Source organism: Neltuma alba, unplaced genomic scaffold, assembly GCF_004799145.2.
Source record: "Neltuma alba isolate B1F8T4 unplaced genomic scaffold, ASM479914v2 tig00011927_pilon, whole genome shotgun sequence".
Taxonomy (NCBI): domain Eukaryota; kingdom Viridiplantae; phylum Streptophyta; class Magnoliopsida; order Fabales; family Fabaceae; genus Neltuma; species Neltuma alba.
In genome coordinates, this window is record NW_021636517.1 from 558,636 (window position 1) to 584,671 (window position 26,036).

At 33.0% G+C, this 26,036-nt stretch overlaps 3 protein-coding genes and 1 long non-coding RNA gene across 4 annotated transcripts; all 4 read right to left on the reverse strand.

The window, feature by feature from the left end:
* Positions 1–606: 606 nt before the first annotated feature.
* On the reverse strand, positions 607–1,290 carry LOC114719578 (UPF0098 protein CPn_0877/CP_0992/CPj0877/CpB0906-like). The gene is made up of 2 exons (XM_028905087.1): positions 837–1,290; positions 607–699 (listed from the first exon to the last, which is right to left on the reverse strand). Exons 1-2 carry the CDS (start codon positions 1,269–1,271, stop codon positions 625–627), a joined length of 510 nt encoding a protein of 169 aa, XP_028760920.1. The 5' UTR covers positions 1,272–1,290; the 3' UTR covers positions 607–624.
* A 10,182-nt stretch (positions 1,291–11,472) lies between these two features.
* LOC114719594 (receptor-like protein 33) lies at positions 11,473–15,146 on the reverse strand. Its single transcript, XM_028905109.1, has one exon. It carries the CDS (start codon positions 15,088–15,090, stop codon positions 11,656–11,658), a length of 3,435 nt encoding a protein of 1,144 aa, XP_028760942.1. The 5' UTR covers positions 15,091–15,146; the 3' UTR covers positions 11,473–11,655.
* Positions 15,147–19,251: 4,105 nt separating this feature from the next.
* LOC114719595 (uncharacterized) lies at positions 19,252–21,112 on the reverse strand. Its single transcript, XR_003737922.1, has 2 exons — positions 20,980–21,112; positions 19,252–19,514 (listed from the first exon to the last, which is right to left on the reverse strand). It is a non-coding gene; the product is annotated as an uncharacterized LOC114719595 (long non-coding RNA).
* Positions 21,113–21,188: 76 nt separating this feature from the next.
* On the reverse strand, positions 21,189–21,873 carry LOC114719624 (receptor-like protein 43). Its single transcript, XM_028905135.1, has 2 exons — positions 21,375–21,873; positions 21,189–21,220 (listed from the first exon to the last, which is right to left on the reverse strand). The coding sequence occupies exons 1-2, from the start codon at positions 21,871–21,873 to the stop codon at positions 21,189–21,191; spliced, it is 531 nt and encodes a 176-aa protein (XP_028760968.1).
* Positions 21,874–26,036: the final 4,163 nt, after the last annotated feature.

Genomic DNA, 26,036 nt, shown 5'->3' on the forward strand with positions numbered 1-26,036 from the left:
AAAATCAAATAACAAACCCTATATCCCGCTGTACTCTGTACTTTTTAAAAATATAAATAAGGATAAACCGATTCAAAAAATAAACTCAAAGAATATATTTTTCCTAAACTTAAAATCGAATAAACCCTATATCACGCTATACTCTCTAAAAATAAATTATTTACATAAATATAAAATTTATAAGAGAGTCAATCTCAAATTTAAAATTTCACGAAATTACCTACACCCGAGCTAAAATTCAGGAAAAATATTTTAACCAAAAAAAATTATTTTCCATCCTTTCGTTTGTAAATATATCTTTTTAATGTTTATTTAAAAAAACCTTACATACTAATTTTTTTTTTTGGGTAGAGATCTCATTACATAACCAGATTTGCTGCATTATTAATCTATAGCAATAATAAGCTACTTCCACTTCTCTGTTGGGGTATCAGTACTAAAATACTATTAACTCATCAACAAAGAAGAAATTAACTTCTAAAATAATCTAAACGGAGAAGGTTAGGGTTTAATAACTATATGTAATATGCAATGATGTCACATTTCAAAATCAGTACAAAGTAAAAACTGATGATTAAGGACACCGCACATCCAACACTCTTGAATTTTTTACAATGAGAAAGCTCAGAATTTAGCCATCAACACCGCTTCCCCTAGCACATGCCCTTCTATTGCCTCCATAAGCTTGTCCTTCGTTACCTATCACATCCAGTCACAGAAATCAAATCCCAGAGCTTGTGATTTCTTACAGAATCATGCATGCAGAAACAATCACAAGAAGATTTTGATCAAGAACAAGTAATTTTATGCATGGACATATAATTTTATTCTAATACCTTGTTGCCGAGATGAAGCTCATCGTCCAAAGCGTAAAGCCTGAACTCGAACCTATGTCCGTGATTAGGCAATCTGGGGCCACGCCACCCAGGGATCTTCCAATCATTATTGCCTTCTTTGATGCCAGCATACTCTCCACCGGCCTCCTCCTCCTTGCCGGAGAATCCCTCCGGGAGTCCCTTCACCGTCCGCGGGATATTCACCACCACCCAGTGCACCCAGGGCACGATCGGCCCTTCCGGATCCGGAGCATCTATATCCTCCACCGCCAGAGCCAGGGTTTTGGTGCCCTCCGGGACGTTGTACCACTCCAACGGTGGCGACACGTTCTTCTTAGCTCCTTGTCCTTCGTCGGTGTAATGCCTCGGGATCTTGCCTTCGTTGCTTATTGTCGGAGACACCAGCCTGAACTCCTCGCTTCCGTCGCTCGCCATTGGTTCGCCGATCGGGTTAGTTCTCAACGGATTGTTGTTCGGAGATTGCGAGCGCGCGAGTTTGTTTATATGTAGGAGCGGGATTTTCGGGAGCGTGTGACACTTGGCGGCGAGGAATGCCTCGTGGCGTCCAGAAGAGACGTGGTGTGGCACGTGGAAGACAGAGGAAGGTTGTAGACAATTTTGAAGGATCGAGACTTCTGCTTTTTTTTTTTTTGGAAAAAAAAAAAGTTTTTCGGGGGCATTAAGTAGTTCTTGGGCTGCGATCCTGTGCTGCACGTCTATATTACAGTACTGAGAATGTCCAGACTTCAGACTTGAAGGATCATCAATATCAATATCATCATTAATATCAATATATATATAAAGGTTAATATAAATTTTAGTCTCTCAAATTTGAATTAGTTTTCATAATGGTCCCTGAAATTTAAATGTATGGTAATGGTTCTTAAAATTTTGACCGTTACAGAACATTAATCCCAAGTAACTTTACACCCTTAACTTTGTTTGAGATGGCACTGACACTGTTAACATGATGAGGTGGTCATATAAGCTGGCGCATATATGAATCTTACCTGGAAAAAGAAAAGAAAAGAAAAGAAAAGAAATATATAAATAAATGGGTTTAAAAAAACACACTAACCGGGAAGCAAAGGGGTTAGTGCATATGGAGGGTCGATGAAGGTCAAGAAGGGCAAAGGCTGGAAAGGTTCAGCGAAGGCACTCTAGCGAAGGTAAGAAAGGTCCAAGAAATCAATATTCACTGTTCTCGCTGCTCTTCTGTTAATTCCTAGGTGACAAGTACTATAAAAATTTAAAAGGGAAATTACAACCAAATTTCACAGAAGAGAAATAATTATCAAAAGGTCCCAATAACAACTTTAACAGCCTATAAGAACAAGTCTTATACTGAGAATGACAATCTTTGAGGCTTGTTTTTTAATTGTTTTCTTTTCTTGGGACCTCATTGTAATTATCTCAAATTTAAATCATCATCGTCAGTCACATATACGACTATATATTTCAACCATATGTTTTTGAAACAAAGTATGTTTGTGAGATGCCCCTATGGTGCAGAGCTAATAGAACCTTCAATTAATTGATATCTTTCATAGGGAAGAACTATCCATCCCAATTAGATGTGTGTGCATGTGATCTCTAGAGTTGTGAGAAATCATGAATTGATGGAGTTATGCAATTAAAAAAGAAAATTATTAATGTGTAGAGAGAGAGAGGATACGTGCTGTTACAAGACGAGGTTAATGAACGATCCCGCATGATAGTTGCTCTGGAAAACATTGTGTAAGCTGGCAAGAAGCTGAAGACAAGGTTCCTATCATTTTGTTCCATTTAACTAGTCTTCTCCCATTCGTTTTGCTAATTATGCAATGAGCTACATCTGCATTAAAGAGGAATATCTACGGTACTTAATATAAGACCTCGTTTGACTTTTATGTTGGTTCTAAATATAAGACTCCAATCTATTTTGTCTCTCACATTTACTCAATTTTTTCCAAGATAGTCCTTCTAATAATTATAGTTTTAGCTAATATACTTGATTAGTAAGGATATTTTAGGAAAGACAATACCTATTTATTACAAATAACTAACTTAGCTTCTTTTCTTAATTTCTTCAAATTAGTCAATTAGCTCTTATATTATGACCGGTGGTAGTATATATCTATATATATATATTATCTCTGTATCAAAGTAGAATAGGTATATATATAGTGTATTAGGCAATCTCTGAATTAAAATACAAACCAAAAATGTGGGCCATTGATACTAGCATGAAGAATGGCCATTAATACCAGCATGATCTTTATTTTATTAGCTCTGTTTTGGGTCTCAAAAACAGAGACAAACAGAGATGTAATTTGAGTTGTACCGTAGGATTATTTTAGTTGGATATCATAAATTTTACTAATATCCTAACAGTATCATAGTTGGATATGACAAGTTTCAATTGCATGTAATAATAGTTGGCAAGGCATAATCAATGGAGTACACATTATAAAGTGGAATCGGCACCTGTCAAAGCGGTTTTTTTTTTTTTTTAATGACACGGTATATAAGTTGCAAGTTGAAAAAACATTAACAACTAAAGTGTATGGCATACTTTGAAGATGAATCCACCGTAAGCAAGTGAGCAAGCTTGAGTCCTGGGCACCATTCTCTTAGCCGCACATAAAATATACCATATGCCACTTGGACCATGGAATTGTATTTTTCTTGAAGATGAATCCATCACAAGGTGAATTAGTGGGAGAGATCAACAACATGCTCGGTGATGACAAGCGCCCATTTCTCCTTTTTTTTTCCTGTGAGTTTCGTTTCAATGGTCCCTTTCTTTAGCTTTTATGTCCAGGTCATCAGCCCACAAATGTGCCCGCATATGTGTCCAACTTATTAGGCTTACAGTGATAGTGCCACCTCAGACGAAGTTAACAGTGTGAAAGTACTAGGGACTAACATTTTGTAACGGTAAAAATTTCAGGAACTAATACCACGCATTTTAAATTTCAGGGACCATTATTAAAACTGACCAAAATTTAAAGGATTAAAATTTATATTAACCCTTGACTTGAAAGATCATCAATATCAATATCATAAATATCAATATATATATATATTAAAACTCTTCCACCAAGCGACTTTTTTAAAAATGCCTTACTATTAGCTCCACACCTAAATTACTGTTTACAAGCCATCATACATTATGGGTCTGTTTGGGTCAGCGTTTGCTGACCCAAAAGCAACTTAAAATGAGTTTAAATTTTAAAATAAGCTGGGTTGCAAATCGGACCTGTTTGGCAAAGCTTAAAAGTAATTGGGCTTATATTAAAAAAGTCTATCTGAACGCCTAATTCCCATAAGCTGCAAGAAGGAGCTTATGACTTAAACCAGAAGAGTTTTTGGCGGGGAAAAAAAAATCAGAAGAGCTGTTGCCCGTTCTGCGATGTCAGGTCTTTTTTTCCTCTCCCATTTGCCTTTTCCTCTCACAAGCATCATTTTCGTTTCCATTTTGGTTTATTAAAACTCAAAAAAATATTTTTTGATTTTTTAAAAATTTTAAAATTTAATCCACTCATTAAATTTTATTTCTTCATATTATTTTATTTTAATTTTATTGTATTGTCTTAAATCAATTTTTCATCATGTTTCATTATTTATTAAAACTCATGCCCATTTTGGTAATTTTTCAGCCAAACTTATTTTTACTCAACTATAATCCAAACAAGCTTTTATCAATCTCACTTTTGTAAACTAGCTTTTCTGAACTCTAATTCAAATACAATTTAGCTTATCCAATTTAACTTTTACCAACTTTACTTTTCCATAAACTACTTTTTCTATAAGTTGTTTTTCCAATCGCTGATCTAAACGGACACTATAAGTATTGCTTGCATTTAGGATTCTCGGACTTCGTGTCATGTGGCTCAATTAAGTGACTGCGTGCAATATTATTTTAATAGGCTTAGAAATTCGGTCATAAAAGACATTAAAAACATTTCTAAAAAGTTGTTTTTTTTGAATATATAAAACAATAAAATTAGAAAAATTAATTTTTAATGCTGTTGAAAATTATTTTTTAAATTATGGATAAGCTTCTCTTAAAAGCAAAATCTTAACACGATCTTTTATTATTCACTATAATCTTATAAATTTTTATTTTGAAACTTTCTTTTCTTTATTTTAAATACAAGACAAGAATTATGGTTACAAATAAGATATTTTCTCTTCTTTTTATCTTTTTAAAACATTTATATTAATAAAAATCAAAAAATTATTTTTTGAAGGTTGTTGAAGATTATTTTTTACATTATTCCATGTCCTTTGAAGTTTTTCTTGAGAACAAAGTCTCAGCAGAAACTTTTATTATTCAGCATGAACTTGCAAAATTTTTACTTTGTAACTTTCTTTTCTTTATTTTAAATACATGACAAGAATTATTGTTGAAAACTAGATATTTCTCTTTCTTACCTTTTTTTAAATATACAGAAATGATAGACTGGAAAAATTTATTTTTTATAAGGTTGTTTTTTTCACCAGCATTTTTTATAAGGTTGTTAAAGATTATTTTTCAAATTATTTCACATCTCTTAAAAACCAAAACTTAGCGCCATCTTTTATTATTCACTATAATCTTATAAAAATTTTAATTTGTAACTTTTTTTATTTTAAATACAAGGTAATAATTATGAATGAAAGTAAGATATTTTATCTTTCTTGCCTTTTTTAAATATTGGAAAAAATTTTCTTTTAAGTTGTTGAAGATTATTGTTTTAATTATTTCATATCCTTATAAATTTTTCTTAAAAACAAAATCTTAGAACAATCATTTATTATTCCCTATAATCTTATGAATTTTTATAATTAACTTTTCAGAATATATATAATTAGCTTTTCAGAATATCGTTAATATAAATTATAAAATTCAAGTGCAACAAAATTAAAAAAAAAAAACGCAACACCCAGAATAAGTAACGAAGGTGGAGAGGAGGGAAGAGATTGTAAAAACATAAATAAAAAAGGTTCGCTTAGACTATGGGTTGGTTTGGTTGGAGGGAAAGGTAAGGAAGGGAAGAAAAATGAGCCACTCTTTTTATTTGGTTAAAAATTTTGGAAGGAAAAGAAGTCAAAATTTCTCTTCTCCTCCCTCCTCATTTTTAACTCCCCCAAATTGAGAGTTTTTGGAAGGGATATAAATTTTTGGATCATCATATCTTTATGTGTTTTTTAATATTCCACTATTACCCATAAAAATATATTATTATAATATTTATTTTAAATAAAAAATATATTATTTTAAGTAAAAAATAAAAAATAAAAATTATTATAATTAAAAAATATATTATAACAAAAATTAATTAAAAATGAAAAAATTATTTAAATAAAAAATCATTATATTATAAAATTAATTGTTCTTTATAAATATATCATTTATTAAATATATTTTAAAACTGAAAAAAAAAACTTAAAGACAATAAAATTTTATTTTTCTTGGAACATATAGAATTTGTTAATTTGATTATTTTAAATATATTATTATATTAATTAGAATAAAAAATTACTATATTAATTTTTTAATGCACATATTAATATGATAAGATTAAATTTTCATTATATTATATAATTTAAATTAAGATGTAAATTAATTTATATAATATATCAACAAAAAATATAAACTAATATGTAAGGATAAAATAATATATTAATTATTACTATTCTGTCCTTCTCCTTCTTGAACCAAATAAAAAATTATTAATTATCTTTTCTTTTCTTTTTAATTAAATTAAATAAGATGAGGATAAAACTTCTTCTCCTCTCCCCTCTTCTCCCCTCCCTTGTCCTCAAAAAACAAACGGATTTGCATTGGGTGCTCATCAGTTTTGATGAGCACCCAATACTCATTGGACTGTTCAGATCCGATTTGGAGGGTCTAGATTTAATTTTAATTTTATTTTTATTTTTTAAAAATAATTATTTTAATCGGCATACGATAAAAAATATAAAAAATTTCTTAACTATTATTTTTTAAAAATATAATTTTTTTCTATTTTAAAATTATTATTTAAAAATATTAAATCTAAACCGTTCAGATTAAATGTGTACGGTCTAGATTGCTCAGGTGATGAGCGCTCATCATCTGAGGAGCACCGAATGGGAACCCCGAGAGAGCGGAGCAGCATTCAGAGTCGCAGTGATGCAGAACTGTAGAAAGCTGAATCGCAGGTGCAGAGACATGCAAATGGAGAAGAGGCCGACAACTCTAGAGGCAAGAGAGAATCTATTTCCGCTTTGGGTCGGTCCCTAGAGAGACAGTTCCATTCAAATTCAAAATTCAAAATCATTTGACTGAGCAAATGTCTTCCCTCATTCAAGCATGAAACCCGAAAGAAAGATTCCAGAAGGTTGTGATCAAATTTCTCTCCCCTACATTCTCATCTCTCTAATCCAAGGGTGTTCAAATTTTGATTACCCTCTGGCACGTTCCATCTCAGGTTTTTGAACACTCTAACCCCTCCTCTGCCATCGAATCTCACCCAGGCAAGTGGGAAAAGTTATGTTCTTCATTTTTGTCTTTATTTCAGATTTCCTTTCGTTTGCTTTTTGAACCGTATCTTTCATCTGGATTGAAGGTGAATGATTTTGGTCTTATTATTTTGCTAGATGATTCTAGTCTTGGTTTTAATGGTTAGGTGAGGACCCAAGTGGGGAGCTGGCTTTATCAGTTTTAGAAATGAATGGGCAAATAACTATCATGCGAGAGGCGAGGCTGGGGAGGAACCGACGAGGACCCAAGTGGGGAGCTGGCTTTATCAGTTTTAGAAATGAATGGGCAAATAACTATCATGCGAGAGGCGAGGCTGGGGAGGAACCGACGAGGCAGAGAAAGAAGGCACCTTTAAAGCCAGACAAGTCCTTGTATCAAGCTTTCTTTGACTAAACTTCTCCCTCATTACAATCAATCTTCTATCCTGAATGCTAATAAAATGGATTTTTTGAGTTTAACCAAGAATGCACGCTCCAGAGCATGTTTTCTTACTGGTTCTTCAAATTTTTCGTTCTTCAATTTTGGATTCTATTCTGGACAACTTTTCTTATGGGAATAATTCATTGGTGGTGAGTCTGGATACTTATGTTTCCAATTCGAGTTATATGCTTCTCCCTCCTCTACTTTGTGAAAACGCAAATCATTAATAATATGTACAGTGTTAGTATTTTGGTGATATGGGTTTTGTTTCTGTAGGAGATTCAGATGATATGGATGGTTCAACTTGTATTAAAAATCTCTTCGTCCCATTCATCATTAATGATCATTCCTGCAATTTATTCACTTTTAAAAGACATCATTTTTTTTAAAATTATAATCATAAGTTTGAGTCATTTGACTCATTTCTTCATATTGTAAAATCAATTCTATATACTAAGCAATTGGTGGAAATTTTCTTGCGTGAAATATACTTTGTTTCAGACTAATGCTTATGTAAAGGTGGAGGCAGCAATTGCTTGAAATTTTCCAACACAGGCAAATGAAGGTAGCAATGTCATGTTTCTCAATCAAATCTTGCTTTAGTTTGGTGGCAATATGTTTGGAATCTGCTTAGCCCTTCAATCTGTGGTAAAATGCTTCTTCTTTACCAACCTTTTTATTTCATTACATTCTGAATTTTTTACAATATATATTTTTCTGTACATATTCTATCACATTTTGTTTAATTATTTAATTATTTAAATCATTCATCTAGGAATCTCAGATTTCCTGATATATAGAAACTATATTTTAGTTTCATTAATTGAAGCTTAATATTATTATGTATCTTTGAAGACTTTTTTTTATGTATAGGTTAAGGGTTATATATTGTTGTATGTATTTTTACATGTCTTTCATTAATAAAATTTGTCTTTAATTTATGGCTTATGTCAAGGTGGAGGCAACAATTCTAGAAATTTTTTTACATAGTCAAATAAAGGCAGCAAAGCACAGCTAAATTCAACATTAATTTTCTTGCTTATAGATTGAGCATTTTGATATCTTTGACTACAGCTTCCTAGCACTTGCGTAAGTATCAAGGTTGTAAAGCTGAATGAGTTCTTTGTGACGAAAAATGTCCTCAAATAACATGTTCCACCAAACATAGCACTGCTGAGAGCATTCAAAAGACACGACCAACAACTTATTCTCTAGACTATTGTCATTCTGTGAAAAGCTTTGTTAATTTATTTTGCGTGTGTTTGCAGCTGTTTGGATTATTAAGAACATATGAGAATATGGTTTGGATTACTTAAAATCACATTGTGCTTGCCACATGTTAGTCAACTGATAAATAATCTGGTCAGAAAAAGTCAGTGAATATGAGGCTTAGTGTACAATGAATTTGAGATGAGAAAGGAATCAAAATCTCTCTGGTTTACTCTATTTCTTCTTCAAATCCCAATTATGGACTCACTAATGCTGTGTATGACTTTGTTGTTCTTGTACTACCTTATTACATGAATTAGTGCCCATCATTATGTTGTATTTTGAAAGATATGGTTGAGCATTTTAGTTTTTGTGATTGGAAATACTGTATGTTGAGACAAGATTGTGTGATTTTTTTTTTAATATTTTCAATTTCAACTCATTTTGTTATGTGAGATTTTTCTTGGCCGTTGTGCTTGTGGTATGAGAATATAATGGCTAACCTCACCAATATGCTTTTCAACATAAGTCCAAATGTCCCATCTTCATTAGCCATCAGAGTAATGATCGGGGATGGTATAATTCGACATAAAGCATTCAAGCAACATTATTCCGTTTTACGTCCTTGCAGGAACTGTGGTTTCTATTTAATGATATGCTACCTCCAGTCCTAATTATAAGACCTAATTGATTAATTTGAGAAAATTAAGAAAATAAGTTAAGTTAGTTATTTGTAATAAATAAGTGTTATATTTCCTAAAATATCCTTACTAATCAAGTTTATTGGCTAGAACTACCGTTATTAAAAGGACTATCTTAGAAAATAATACATAAATATGAGAGAAAAAGTGGATTGGGGTCTTATAATTAGGACCAGAATAAAAATCAAACAAGGTCTTATATTAAGAATCGGGGTAGTACATTTTTTTGAAGTTGATGAGTATTTAAGGTCAAAGTGAAATTGTTGGTTGAACTATTTACGTTGATGTGAATTTCTGGCTGACTGGGACTAATACTTGAATATACTTGTGTTGTTAGTTTGATTTGGGTTCTCTTCTCTAAATCTTCATTATTGTGGAGAAGTACAGACAACAAGGGCCTTTCACTTATGCACTTATTTTCACTAAGAGTATTTATGCTGGTGATTTGATCCATTCTGACATCTATTCTTGATTCATTCATTGATTGTATTATGTAGGAACGAGCCTTAGAATTTTCAAAATGAAAATGGGGTAAGATGGATTTAAATGCTCCTTGACATCTATTCATGAAATGACCTTGATTCTAAGACTATAATAAATATTGTTTACAATAAGATTTTAAGAATTTACAATGTTCATGAAACTTCAACGTGCAAAAAAAAAAAGAAACTTCAATGTGAAATGTGTGCTCTCATTATAATTTTAATATTTGTGTGTATGCCAAATTAGAGATGTTAAAAAAAAATTCAATTTGTGAGATTCTTCAATTAATTTTAATAAAAAAATAACAATTTTTTAATTAGAATGCGCAAGGGGTAGCGTACGCTAGTTTGTCATTAATTGGAGAACTATATTGTACTTTTGACTTTTCCTGACAGGTTAAAAAAAAAAAAAACTTTTGACTTTTATGGATCTCCGTTCTCATTGTCAAATCTCAAACATTCGATTTAGTTTATGGACAAACTTCTGTTTTTTTTGCCTGAATTTATGGACAAACATCATTAGAATAAGTGAGCCAAATTGACAATTTCTTAAGATAGTACTTCCTTTAATTTTAAATACAAGAATTGATTTGTTTTCATCATTTGTTCTGACCTGAGTACAAGACTTTTATGGGGTAGAATGCAATATCTTCATCAGAAAAGAGTAGAATGCAATAATTTTTAATTATTGTTAATAGAGTTTATCTTATTATCTCATTGTTTTAATAAAAATAAATGGGAATATGTTTTAAGCAAAATACTCTTCCTATTCTTAATGTTAATTAAATTAGTTAATATGATACGTTTTTTAAAATACTATAAATATTTTTCTTAAACTTTTTTAAAAATACTCTAAACATCTTTCTTAATTTTTCTTTTTTTTTCTATTTGATTATTGTTGAAAGAATACCAATATGATTAATTTAAAAAAATTGATAAACATATAAAATAAATCTTATATAAAGAACCAATATCAATTCTAATTGGGTCTTACATTAAAGAGAGGAGTATGATTTTTTAAAAGAGTAGATAAAAGGTTTTCATATTTATCCTTAGCGACTATTTCAAATAAAAATAAAATAATAAATATGAAGTTTAAAAAGTTGAAGAAAATAAACTTCGGTCTCTTTACCCTGTCAAATCTCTCGCGGCTCCTTTTACTCCAACGACTCTGAGATTCGCTATCATTTTCTTCTGGTGAAATATTTGGTCCATGGGGGAAATCTCAATTGCTAATTCATAATCTATTCTCTGCGCTATGGCGATTAAAGTGAGCATATCGATAGGGCCTCCAAATGTCTGATGAAAATCCTCATTGAGCGTCGGCATTATTTCATTAATTTGTTTTCACATGATACCACAACAAGAAAAAAAAGTGACTTTATTGATTATTCTCATTGTTGTTTTTCACCATTATTTTGTACTTCATCATTTACATGTAATGTGTGCAGAAGAAAACATGGAGGAAATGAACAAGACAGACAAAGAAGATCAAGCTTTCATGGTGGACGAAGCTAAGAGGAATCTGTATTTGACTTTGAAGAACAAGTAGATGGTGAAATGGTTGGTGAGTAAAGGCATGTACACCTTGGATCATGAATGGCCTTCTTCATGCTCATGTCAAGATGGGAACAGAAAACACAGTACTTCCCTCGAAAATTTAGATCATTGAAATTGCAAGCTTCTTTATTGCGATGATCATTCTCGTCTGCCATGTCTGATTTATGTTCTTCAGTATCATCTTCTGCTTCATAAACCCTTGTGGGTGTGCAAACCGAATCAATCTTAGTTAGAATCAACAGAAGAATTCTATCAATGCAGTTGTTGCTCCAGATTCTCCCTTTGTCCCACAACATCAAGAGAGCAACAACCAATCCTGATCCAACCCCAAAACCCACTCCTTTGAATACAAACTGCCAATCAAACTCAACTCCTGAATCTGCATATACAACACTTGTCGAACGATTTGTTGAAATGCTCTCATCTGTGCTACACTTACGTAGAGGAGGCCCACATAATCCTTGGTTAAAAACGAAAGAAGATGAGTCAAATGTTTGAAGCTGTGTGCCTGTAGGGATCTTCCCAACGAAATGATTATAGGAGAGGTTCAAAAATGAAAGGAAAGACAAATTCGCTAGTTGTGATGGAATCTCTCCAGCAAAAGAGTTGTTTGACAAGTCCAAGGACTCAAGCTGCTCCAATTTTCCTATGGATGATGGGATTCTGCCCGTGAAATTATTATTTGACAAGTTGAGCCCATGGAGTGCTGTAAAATCCATCATCTCTTCTGGTATTGACCCTTCAATACGATTGGATGATAAGTCAATAGACGTGAAGACAGTTAGAATTTTAATCAAGGTGATTTCTTGACCTTTCATGGTAACAATCACTCGATCCTGATATTTCACTTGGCCAAATCCAAAGAAGCTAAAGATGATCTGATTTGCCTTTGATGCTGTTTTATTTCTATCAAGCATCATTGCCTTCCAAGTCGGAAAACATCGTCTTGGCAGCGTTCCATTAAAATTGTTGAAAGCTAGATCAACAATTTGAAGCATCTTCCACGTCATTCTCTTCATATTTGGACACCCAATAGGACCATGGAAATTGTTTCTTCGCAAAACCATGACCCGGAGTGTAGGTATTGTCTTCAACATGCATGGAAACCCATCATCCATCTTGTTATTTCCAATGTTTAACAACTCTAATGTGATGCAATTGGACAGAGATTTTGGAATTGGACCTTCTAAATTATTACTACTAAGATCGAGAGTCTTCAAAGTACATGAAGTTTGAAATGTATCAGAAATATTGCCACTAAGATTGTTTTTCCCTAAATCCAATACACCAAGAGTCTCACTTTTTGCTAGACAATCTGGAATCCCCCCGCTAAAGTTGTTGTAGGAAAGATCAAGCACTCGAAGATTTGAAGCATTGCAGATGGAAACAGGGATTCTTTCATAAAGAGCATTGTGTGACAGAGACAGATAGATTGTGAAAGACAGATAGTTACCAATGTCAGGGGGAATAACAGAGCTGAATTCATTGAAAGAATAATCCAAATAAGATGCCAACATAGGAAACAGTGGAAGTGTACCATGGAGGTAGTTGTGATGAAGGTCAAGCACATACAACTTACTATAAGAGCTAAGATTATACGGGATTGTTTCTCTCTCCCGAAGTAAATTGTGAGAAAGATTTAAGTGACCAAGATAGCCGAGCTCCCAAATCCACCTGGGTATTTTTTCTGCAATTTCATTTTTCGAGAGGTCTAGCTTGGTTAATCTGGACATATTTCTCAGGAAACCTGGGAATTGTCTCAAATTGCAAGACGCTAACATCAAACTAGTCATGCTGGGAAAAAGTGACCGTTTGACATTCTCAACATTTGCATTAATGGACAGGCTGTTGTTTGAAAGATCTAATGTAGTTAGATTTTGAAGTCTCCCAAACATATCCAGCCGTATTGTGTCATTGAACTTGTTCGAAGACAGTTGGAGGACCTTAAGCCCTTTGAGATGAAAAATAAATTGAGGAATAGGACCTCTTAAATTGTTATAACTTAAATCAAGAACTTGTAACATGGAGGAAGAGACATTTGAAATTGCATCAATATGACCCTGAAAGAGGTTGTTGGAGAACTGTATACTTCGTAGCAACGGGAGCAAAAACAGAGACATAGGAATGCTTCCATTGAGGGAATTGCTCTGCAAATTGATGCTGACTAGCTTTACGAGGCCTTTGAAAAGAGCCGATGAAACTCCACCGTTTAAATTATTTTGAGATAGGTCTATGTGAATAAGCTTCTTGGCCATACCAAATGATGGGACTGTACCAGTGAAGTTGTTAAATGACAAGTCTAGGTAAGTGAGCTCAGGGAGATCCAACATTGAATCTGGTAGTGTTCCATTAAATTGACATGCAGATATGTCTAATCTAGACAGTTTCCATAAATTTCTAATGGAAGGTGGTAATGCACCAGAGAAACTTGTACCGCTTAGAATCAATGTCTGGAGAGATCCGCTCTGAGGCAATTCAGTCAGAGAACCCTGAAGACCGTAATTGTATGATAGATCAAGAGAAGTGAGCGACCGTACCTGGAAGATCTTATTTGGAAACCTACCACTCAAATTACAAGAACTGAGATCCAGTTGTGTTAGGTTTGGGAAGTTAGCAAAGAAGCTCGGCACTGCGCCTGACAAATTATTCTGGCCCAGACGAATTATGGAGAGATTTTGAAGCTTTTCCATTGAGGAATCGATGGGGCCTGATAGGTTGCAGCTTGACATGCTTAGTACCTGTAGATGAGGTAGAAAAGACGACAAAGCATGACCCCATTTATTTCCCTGGAGCGCCATATTAATGCCATCCAGATATAGTTCTCTAACTTCACTGAGGTTCCGAACAAGCCTCACCAAATTTGGATTCTCAAGTTTCAGAGATGATCCTCCTAAATAGTAAGAAGTAGACAGATCAAGAATGGTTAACCTTGTCAGCCGAGCAACATCCATTGGTATCTGCTCCACGAAACCAGCATTTGACAAATTAAGAGAAGTTAAGCTCTTCAAATCCTTGATTCTGGATGGAATCACAGAATTGAAGTTATTGAAAGCCAAATTCAAATGCTTGAGATGTCGGAGACTGAACAGAGGATTAGAATTGTCGAGTCCACCAGATATTGATTCCCCACTCAGGTCCAGACCAGCAACATGCCCCTCCTCATCCCAACTTACGCCTCTCCACTCATTGCAAGGGCTGCTTTCATTCCATAACAACAATTTTCTGGAACCAGCAGGGTTGAATTTGACGTTTTTCTTCAATTGAAGTAACATTTTCTGCTGGTCAAGACAGGGGACATAACCCCCAGAAACCAGAGAGACGTTGAAACTAAGACATGCCCAATAATAACAGAAAAAGAAGGAAGGCCATAAAACTAATGATGTTCTCATCGGAGTGTAGTGTGAGAAAGATTCATACAACTGAAAAAAAACTAGTGGCGGCCGCAGGGGACTCACAACCATGAACGTGAATTCTCGGGCCTATGCTTTCAGCTTTCACCTGTACAAAATATGAGTTGGGTCTGGCTGCTAAAGATGAATGAGAACGCAGAAGAAAGACACTTGAGAAGAAAAGGCACATATGCCGTAGAAGACTAGTGAGGCAACGTCAGAGTAAACTCGAAAAGTCTAAGTCATTGTTAGTTGGTAAATGAAGCTAATAAAGTTCGCAGAAAATACGCAGGTCTCAGTTGAAAAGCAGTGTTCTGGTCAATTAAAAAAAAAAAAAGGTTGAAGACTAGTGAGTGGTGCATAAGGATTCCACGCGTTTCCGTGTTGACCTTTCTGGCGGCTTGAGAGGGACAAGAACGATTTGGATGGAGCATGAAAGAACGTACCTAACGTTGAAAATTTAATACTAATGCAGCACAAGACCGTTGGAAACAGAAGGCAAATACAGATATATGCGTCCTTCCTCTTCACCAAGTGACTGTAGTTGCAACCTGTAGCAAGTCTTTTGTAACTTTATTATCAAACTAACGGTAATATTTTATGATAAAAAAGCATGTAATGGCAATTTTATATCACTTCGGTGCGCAATGAGCTCTATCCTGCGTAATCATTAATCCCGTTAGGAAAAGGAGGCATCTAGTGGTGTGAACTTAGCATGGAGAAGTGAAAAAGCAAGTTGAGAAGCAAGAAGCTCGTTAAAAGTGAGCAAGTTTTAAAACTAATTTTTCAATATATAGAATATAAATAATTTTTTGTCAAACTACTTTTTTCTTTAAAAAAACTTAGGAAAAATTCTAGAAAAGGTCCCTCGAATATATGAAATCCCAGATTGGGTCCTGGAATTTCCAAAATGACAGAAAGGGTCAATGACCCAATCTGTCATTTGTGAAATTAAGACCAATTGACAATTTTGTCCCTAACTAAGTGAGTAGTTATTCTCTACACAAATCTAGGTAACGCTTACACTGTTCTAATGATTACAAGATTAGTTGTAGTTAATAATTACAAGATTAGTTGTAGTTAATAATAAGGTATCTGACTATGAAAAAGTGAATAGTTATTCTTTACACGAATCTAGGTAATACTTACATTGTTCTAGTGATTATAAAATTAGTTGTAGTTAATAACAATACACCTGAATATGAAAAAACGAGTAGTTATTCGCTACATGAATCTAAGTAATGCTTAAACCCTTATAGTGATTTCTTAAATCATTGTAGTGAATGAATACAAATAAGGGCAAAATTGTCAATTCCTCTTAATTTGCCAAATGACAGATTAGGTCACTGACCCTTTCTGTCATTTTAGAAATTTTAGGACCCAATCTGAGATTTCATATATTCAAGGGACCTTTTCTGGAATTTTCCCAAAAACTTATCAAATATAAATTATATTAAACTAGTTGATTTTTTATTTGAATTTGAGTTTACAAAACTCAGTTGGAATATTAGATAAAAAAATCAAACCATAATTTTAAAAATAATTTTACAGCATATAAAATAAATATAAAAAATTTGATTCGATTTACATAAATATATTTTTTCAAAGTCCTCTTTTTTTGACCGGATTTCAAAGTCCTCTTAGATTTCATCAAAATGTGACATTGTAATGGGGAAAAAATTGACTACTCAAGCGTTGTGCGGTTGACATGTTTCAGCAATAGTGATAATGGGATGAAATGCTGGAAATTTTCATATATGGGTGACCATGTCCTCATGAACACTTTTCCTTACAAAATGTCATTTAAAAAATTATTACTCTTTTATTGCTCTAAATATAAAACTTATTTTATAAGATAAAATATTATATTATATTATAAAATAAATCTTATATTTAAGATTAAAGGAGTATCATGTTGATCTTCTCGCTAAGTACCTTGTGGACAATGATTTTTGAAAAAGACAGCTTAGCTTGGTGAAGAAAAATATTTTAAACAAAACTTGTTACGTTATCATATATATACAGAAAATTTATATAACAAGAACTAAAAGTAGTACGAAACTCTCTGGTAAAAAAAAAGTAGTACGAAACTTGCTTGTCAAAAAAAAAAAAAAGGTAGTACGAAACTTTACCTATGGTTATAGGCCCATTGGATGATGACTTCCATGAGGTAGGGTGCATCATTGTTCATCGTACCGTTGATAATTAAGATAAAGTCGTGGAAAGATGCTACAAAATATATTCTGCTCATATATTATTTCCAATGTCTTGTGTTTCACTTCTTCTGAAAGAAAAAGGGCCCGTAGTTTTTCACTGTAATGTACTCTTGCAATATAGTTGATGTTAGTCTTAAACATAATATCTATTTTTTATATATATATTTTTAAATTATTTCTATTGATATTATCTCAACTATATATAATCAAATGGGAGAGGCAGTGGGATATTAAAAAAAATAATTATGGTATTTTAAAAAATATATATCATATTTTTTATAATTAACTAACTTATCTAACTTTCTTAATCTAATAAAATTAGTCGAATAAGTCATACAATAAAGACTAGAGAAGTAATTCCTTAGCTTTTGTTTGTTTTAGTTGTTGAGTTTCTTCACTATCAAGAATAAAGCATGCCAAGGGGCCAATATTATATTTCTTTGGAAAATTAGCAAATAGTTTTGCATTAAAAATTTTATTGGTGAGAAGGGTTTGACAAATTTTTACACACAAAAAACATTACCACTCAGCAAATTTTCTACACATAAAATATTGATACTCTAATTTAGATATTTCTCACTAATCAATTTTTCAATTAGGGACTTTCTATATTGTTGAAAATGCCAATTACCATGATTATTGAAATGAAATGAAGTTGTTTGGGTGATTGCCCAATCATGGTTTGAGGAAAAAATTATCCAAACACCCATCAATTTTTTGAAACCATGGTTTTATGATAAAACCATAGTTTGCCTATCAAAACCAAGGTTTTGTAATAACTAAAAACTTTTTGCTTTTTGAGCAGTTCTCCCCCCACCCCCTACAGTAAATTTTTTTTTGTTGAAAACAATTATTTATTTTTCTAAAAACATAATGTTATATCTTATAATTATATATACACATATTAACAATTACTGTATCCTATCTTTAATATAAGACCTCATTTAACTTTTATTTGGTCCTAAATATAAAACCCTAATCTACTTTATTTCTCATATTTGTCTATCGTTTTTCAAGTTATAACCAATAAATTTGATTAATAGGGATATTGTAGGAAAAACAATACATATTTATTACAAATAACTAACTTAACTTATTTTTTTAATCTATTCAAATTAGTCAACTAGCTCTTACATTTAGAACTAGATATAGTAAATAATATATGTTTTTATTCATTGTTTATTATGTTGGCAAAAAAAAAATAACAAATTTATTATCCCAGTCTTTAATGTAGGACCTAATTGGAGAGTTAATATTGGTTTTAAATGTAAGATTATTATTCTAGTCATTAATGTAAAACCTAATTGGAGAGTTAATATTGGTTTCAAATGTAAGATTATTATTCTAGTCATTAATGTAAAACCTAATTGGAGAGTTAATATGTAGACAAAGTTTTAAACTTTTATTGAAGGAAAGCTTCGACCAGACTGGTAATATGTAGTTAAAAAAAAACTTATTATAAATGCTCTATATCGATGCAACATCTTAATTATTACAGCACTTTTTTATTCATTTGTCTATAAACATATTTAATCTTTTTAATTTTTTATAAATATATATACATATATGAATTATTTATTAATTATATTTTTATATATTATTAATTATGTTGGTAAAAAAAATATTATTAATAATTTTATTCCTTCAAATTAAAATATATTATAAAATCTATCTTTTATGTAGATCATATTTGTATGCCTTTTTTAGTAATTTGTACATATGAAAAGTGCTTCTGACAATAACTATACAAATACTCTCACTTTATCATAATCACTTCTTCAGAAAATCTATTTTTCTTAGAATCTATTCTTCAGAAACTATTTTCCAAATCATGGTTTGGTTTCATCCAAACACCCCCTAAATCAAGAAGAGATTATCCAAAAAAAAAAAGAAATAAATATGACATATAAATAAAAACTAAAATGCCATTTCGGAAAATATGTTGCAGGAAATACAAGATCAGGATCATCACTCCATGAAATATCAGAAAGCTGACATATTAATAACACCATCTCCATAATTCAGGTACAATACAGATTCATAGAGAAATACGATTAATGCATATCTCACCAAAGCTTCGAGCATGTCAACTTTATTAAATTCAAATGATTACAACATATATAAAATCAGATTTCATCTTCATTGGTCTCTCTTGTTGATGAAGCCATGCCCATATTTGGATATGCCACTCCAGATAATTAACTTCATCTAAAATTTAAGACATTAAAAACAATTAGATAATTGATATCATTATAAACTAACACCACTATTAAGTTTGGACTACTATTGCATATTTTGTTTTCAGTAATTTTTTTAAAAAAATTATCGGTTCAAGTTAATGCTAAGAAATATCTCTAAAATACACACACACACACACACATATATATATATAGAGAGAGAGAGAGAGAGAGAGAGTTTAGACGATGTATATATGGCTTTTCTCTACATGATGAAGGCTCAATTCTTGCGAGTGCAAACAAACATACACACAGACATGCATACAACGATGGGGGCCAGCCAAAGAAGTAATGCTTGAACAGATATTTACTAAATAAAAGAAATTGTTCTATAATACATCTTCACAGCTTTCTCCTAAAAATGCATAAATGGATAATTCGATGTTCTTAAAATCTAAATAGAATTTAAAGGCAGAAAAAGATATAAACAGAATTTTACCAAGTGAAGCTCCAATATGTGCGTTTAGATCATAGCTTAAATCATATACTACCTCCGGTCTTAATTATAAGACTTTGTAGACAGTAAATGAGATCTCATAATTAGGATCAGACGTAGTATTATATTTTCACATGTGCTCTTCTAAGATCTTAATACGATTTCATTTGCTAAGACTCAAAGTTAGATAATATCATTATCATCTCACCATTATGTTCTATCGTTCCTCATCACATGGATAAGCCTATGTAATTATGTTACTTAACAATAATACTATCATGTGAGGATCACGTGAGCACTGAAGAACAAATTCAAAGACTCGTTTTAATCAATTAGTTAGGAAATAGGCGGGAAAATCCAGTCATATTCAATGACCTCCATTTTGTTTTGTCAAAATTACAAAGACTGCCTCCTATTCTTAAAATCTACAATTCAGTCTAATTAAGCAGTGAATATTCCGATAAAGATACTAATTAAAATACTAAATTTTATTATTTGTAGATATGTTAAAAAATTTTAAATTATTAATTTATCCTCATAATTTAATTTTCTAATGTCTACTCCCTCTCTCTCCAATTTAAAGAACCGAAAATAAATAATTATGATAATATTTAAATAAATAATTTTCAAAAGAATTGTATTAAAATTAATAAATCTAAAAAAAAAAGGGGTTATACTGACTAAATTGCCCCTCTTATTATTGAAATTCATATTTCATTACGTCCTTTTTTACTCGTGTTTGAAATATTATTTTGGCCAATTTGTGTATTTATAATTCAAATATTACATAATAAATAATTTTACATAATTCACAAATTTAAAATATGTTTAAAAAATATATGAATTAAATTTTTAAAAACTAAAGTCAAATTAATGGTTGGATAGATAGAAATAAAATCGTAAAAATAACAGAAAAATGTATGTTATGCAAATTGATTTCGAAAAGATTTGTATAAATTTTAAGGATAGAAAGGAAGATGATAAGTCTCATATGGTTTACCTCATGTATACAAGTGTGCGGGGCTAGCTTACCATGTTGAACGAGGCCTGTTTCTTAACGGCTCCACCGAAGGGCTCTGAACCATTGCCTTTCACGTATTTCATAATCAAAATAAGCTTGAGGAAAGATGCTGCAGAGAATGGAGTCCACAGACTTCCAGTACCTTATCCTCCACTGCTTCCAAAAGAAAAGAGGCCCAATAATAATTCCTAGGCCGAATACCACACCGAATTCCAGACCTCTGATCAAGTCAAAGTTAATTGAGTGCTTATTTCCAGGCGTTGGTGGTGGCCTTGGCCGTTGTGCCCCACGGTTTGGACATCTGGTCAAAGGAGGCCCGCAAAGACCATCATTGCCTTGGAAGGAAGATGAGTCAAATGTTTGGAGCTGTGTACCTGTAGGGATCCTTCCAACGAAATGATTATAGGAGAGGTTCAAAACTGAAAGGAAAGACAAATTTGCAAGTTGTGATGGAATCTCTCCAGTAAAAGAGTTGTTTAACAGGTCCAAGGACTCGAGCCGTTGCAGTTTCCCTATGGATGATGGGATTCGGCCTGCGAGATTATTATTTGACAAGTTGAGCGCATAGAGTGCTGTAAAATCCATCATCTCTTCCGGTATTGACCCTTCAATACGATTGGACGAGAAGTCAATAGACGTGAAGATAGTTAGAATTTTAATCAAGGTCTTTTCCTGACCTTTCATGGTAACTATCACTCGATCCTGATATTTCACTTGGCCAAATCCAAAGAAGCTAAAGATGATCTGATTTGCCTTTGATGCTGTCTGATTTATATCAAGCATCATTGCCTTCCAAGTAGGAAAAATTCGTCCTGGCAGCGTTCCATTAAAATTGTTGAAAGCTAGATCAACAATTTGAAGCATCTTCCACATCATTCCCTTCCATTTGGACAACCAATACGACCATGGAAATTGTTTCTTCTTCGCAAAACCATGACCCGGAGTGTCGGTATTCTGCTCAACATGCATGGAAACCCATCATCCATCTTGTTATTTCCAATGTTTAACAACTCTAATGTGATGCAATTGGACAGAGATTTTGGAATTGGACCTTCTAAATTATTACTACTAAGATCGAGAGTCTTCAGAGCACATGAAGTTTGAAATGTATCAGGAATATTGCTACTGAGATTGTTTTTCCCTAAATCCAATACACCAACAATCTCACTTTTTGCTAGACAATCTGGAATCGCCCCACTAAAGTTGTTGTAGGAAAGATCAAGCACTCGAAGATTTGAAGCATTGCAGATGGAAACAGGGATTCTTTCATAAAGAGCATTGTGCGACAGAGAAAGATAGATTATGAAAGACAGATAGTTACCAATGTCAGGGGGAATAACAGAGCTGAATTCATTGAAAGAATAATCCAAATAAGAGGCCAATATAGGAAACAGTGGAAGTGTACCCTGGAGGTAGTTGTCATGAAGGTCAAGCACATGCAACTTACTATAAGAGCTAAGATTATACGGGATTGTTTCTCTCTCCCAAAGTAAATTGTGAGAAAGATTTAAGTGACCAAGATAGCCGAGCTCCCAAATCCACTTGGGTATTTTTTCTGCAATTTCATTGTTCGAGAGGTCTAAATTGGTTAATCTGGACGTGTTTCTCAGGAAACCTGGGAATTGTCTCAAATTGCAAGAGGCTAACATCAAACTAGTCATGCTGGGAAAAGATGACCGGTTGGCATTCTTAACATTTGCATCAATTGACAAGTTGTTGTTTGAAAGATCTAATGTAGTTAGATTTTGAAGTCTCTCAAACATATCTAGCCGTATTGTGCCGTTGAACTTGTTCGAAGACAGTTGGAGGACCTTAAGCCCTTTGAGATGAAAAATAAATTGAGGAATAGGACCTCTTAAATTGTTATAACTTAAATCAAGAACTTGTAACATGGAGGAAGAGACATTTGAAATTGCATCCATATGACCTTGAAAGAGGTTGTTGGATAACTGTATACTTCGTAGCAACGGGAGCAAAAACAGAGACATAGGAATGCTCCCGTTGAGGGAATTGCTCTGCAAATTGATGCTGACTAGCTTTACGAGGCCTTCGAAACGAGCCGATGAAACTCCACCGTTTAAATTATTTTGGGATAGGTCTATGTGAATAAGCTTCTTGGCCATACCAAATGATGGGATTGTACCAGTGAAGTTGTTAAATGACAAGTCTAGGTAAGTGAGCTCAGGGAGATCCAACATTGAATCTGGTAGCGTTCCATTAAATCGACATGCAGATATGTCTAATCTAGACAGTTTCCATAAATTTCTAATGGCAGGTGGTAATGCTCCAGAGAAACTTGTAGCGCTTAGAATCAATGTCTGGAGAGATCCGTTCTGAGGCAATTCAGTCAGAGAACCTTGAAGACCATAATTGTATGATAGATCAAGAGAAGTGAGCGACCGTACTTGAAAGATGTTGTTTGGGAACCTGCCACTCAAATCACAAGAACTGAGATCCAGTTGTGTTAGATTTGAGAATTCAGCAAAGAAGCTCGGCACTGTGCCTGACAAATTATTCTGGCCCAGACGAATTATGGAGAGATTTTGAAGCTTTTCCATTGAGGAATCGATGGGGCCTGATAGGTCGCAGCTTGACATGCTTACTACCTGCAGATGAGGTAGAAAAGACGACAAAGCATGACCCCATTTATTTCCCTCGAGCGCTATATTAATGCCATCGAGATATAGTTCTCTAACTTCACTGAGGTTCTGAACAAGCCCCGCCAGATTTGGATTCTCAAGTTTCAGAGATGATCCCCCTAAATAGTAAGAAGTAGACAGATCAAGTATGGTTAACCTTGGGAGCTGAGCAATCTCCCTTGGTATCTGCTCCACGAAACCAGCATTTGACAAATTAAGAGAAGTTAAGCTCTTCAAATCCTTGATTCTGGATGGAATCACAGAACTGAAGTTATTGAAAGCCAAATTCAAATGCTTGAGATTTTGGAGACTGAACAGAGCATTAGAATTGTCGAGTCCACCAGATATTGATTCTTCACTCAGGTCCAGACCAGCACCGTGTCCCTCCTCATCCCAACTTACGCCTCTCCACTCATTGCAAGGGCTGTTTTCATTCCATAACAACAATTTTCTGGAACCAGCAGGGTTGAATTTGACGTTTTTCTTCAATTGAAGTAACAAAATTTTCTGCTGGTCAAGACAGGGGACATAACCCCCAGAAACCAGAGAGACGTTGAAACTAAGACATGCCCAATAATAACAGAAAAAGAAGGAAGGCCATAAAACTAATGATGTTCTCATCGGAGTGTAGTGTGAGAAAGATTCATACAACTGAAAAAAAAACTAATGGCGGCCGCAGGGGACTCAAAACCATGAACATGAATTCTCGGGCCTATGCTTTCAGCTTTCACCTGTGCAAAATGTGAGTTGGGTCTGGCTGCTAAAGATGAATGAGAACGCAGAAGAAAGACACTTGAGAAGAAAAGGCACATATGCCGTAGAAGACTAGTGAGGCAATGTCAGAGTAAACTCGAAGAGTCCAAGTCATTGTTAGTTGGTAAATGAAGCTAACAAAGTTCGCAGAAAATACACAGAAAATAATGGGGTCTGAGTTGAAGACTAGTGAGTGCTGCATAAGGATTCCACGCGTTTCCGTGGTGACCTTTGGAAATAGAAGGCAAATGTAGATATATGCGTCTTTCCTCTTCACCGAGTAACTGTCAGTTGCAACCTATGGTAAGGATATGTTTGGATTGGCGTTGGACAAAACTGACTTCTAACCCAACTGACTTTTGTAATTGAAATTAGAGTAAAAGTCAGTTAGTGTAATGTAATTTATATTTGGATAGATGCTTTTAAAAAGTCAGTTGAAAAAGTCAAAAGTTGTTTGGATGATTAATAGAAAAGTTAGTTTAGTTGTAAAATGACTGAAAAGGATATGGAGTAGTGTTTGAAATTTTATATTTTTAATGTGATAATAATTTAAAGAAACACGTAAAATTATTATGATAAAATATAAATAGTTGTTTGTAAAATTATAAATAAAAATATTTGTTACGAAGAAAAATTTGAAAATATATTGTAGATAATTAATTAAATATACATAATGAACAAACTGATATAAATTAAAATTTATTTGGTCTCTAATTAAAGTAAATAGAATCACATAACTAATTAGATCGTAAGCTTTGCATAATTTTTCCATAAGTCAGTTAGAAAAGTTGATTCAAATTGCGTTGAATAAGTCAGTTAGAAAAATTACTTTTTTTTATAAGTCAACTAGAAACGAAGATCAATCCAAACAATCTTTTGAGCTGCAATAAGTCATAAACCCCAGTTTCATGCTTTCCCGTGTGCTTTTAACATTCCAAACGGTAATCCAAACGAAGTCTTTTGCAGCTTTATTATTTAACTAACAGTAATATTTTATTATCAAAAAGCATGTAATGGCAATTTTTTGGTACACTTCGGTGCGCAATGAGATCTATCCTGCGTAATCACTAATCCCGTTAGGAAAAGGAGGCATTTAATTGTGTGTTTGGCATTGAGAACTGAAAAGACTAGGTTGAGAAGCAAGAAGCATGTTAAAATTGAGCAGATTTTACAACTGATTTTTCAATATATATGATATAAATAAATTTTGCCAAACTGTTTTTTCTAAAGAAATTATCAAATATAAATTATATTAAACTAACTTATTTTTATTTCAATTTGAGTTTACAAAAATTAGTTAAAATGATCTATTTAGACCTCTCTAAGGGGATATTTGGATGGAAATCAAATAATAGTTTCAAAAGTGATTTTAAAACATTCGAAGTAAATAAGTAAAAAAAGATTTATCTTGATTTTAAAAAAATACTTTTTAAAAGTATTTTTCTCAAATGCCAAACCCCAGGTACTAAGTATGAGAGGAGGCATGACAACTTCCCTCTCTCGCCCTTGTATTTGGAAAAGAAAAAACTGACACCTCAAGCGTTGTATGGTTGACACGTTTCAACACCAGCGATGATGGGATGAAATGCTGAAAATTTTCATATATAGGTGACCGTGGCGAAATGATCACATTATGATTACATT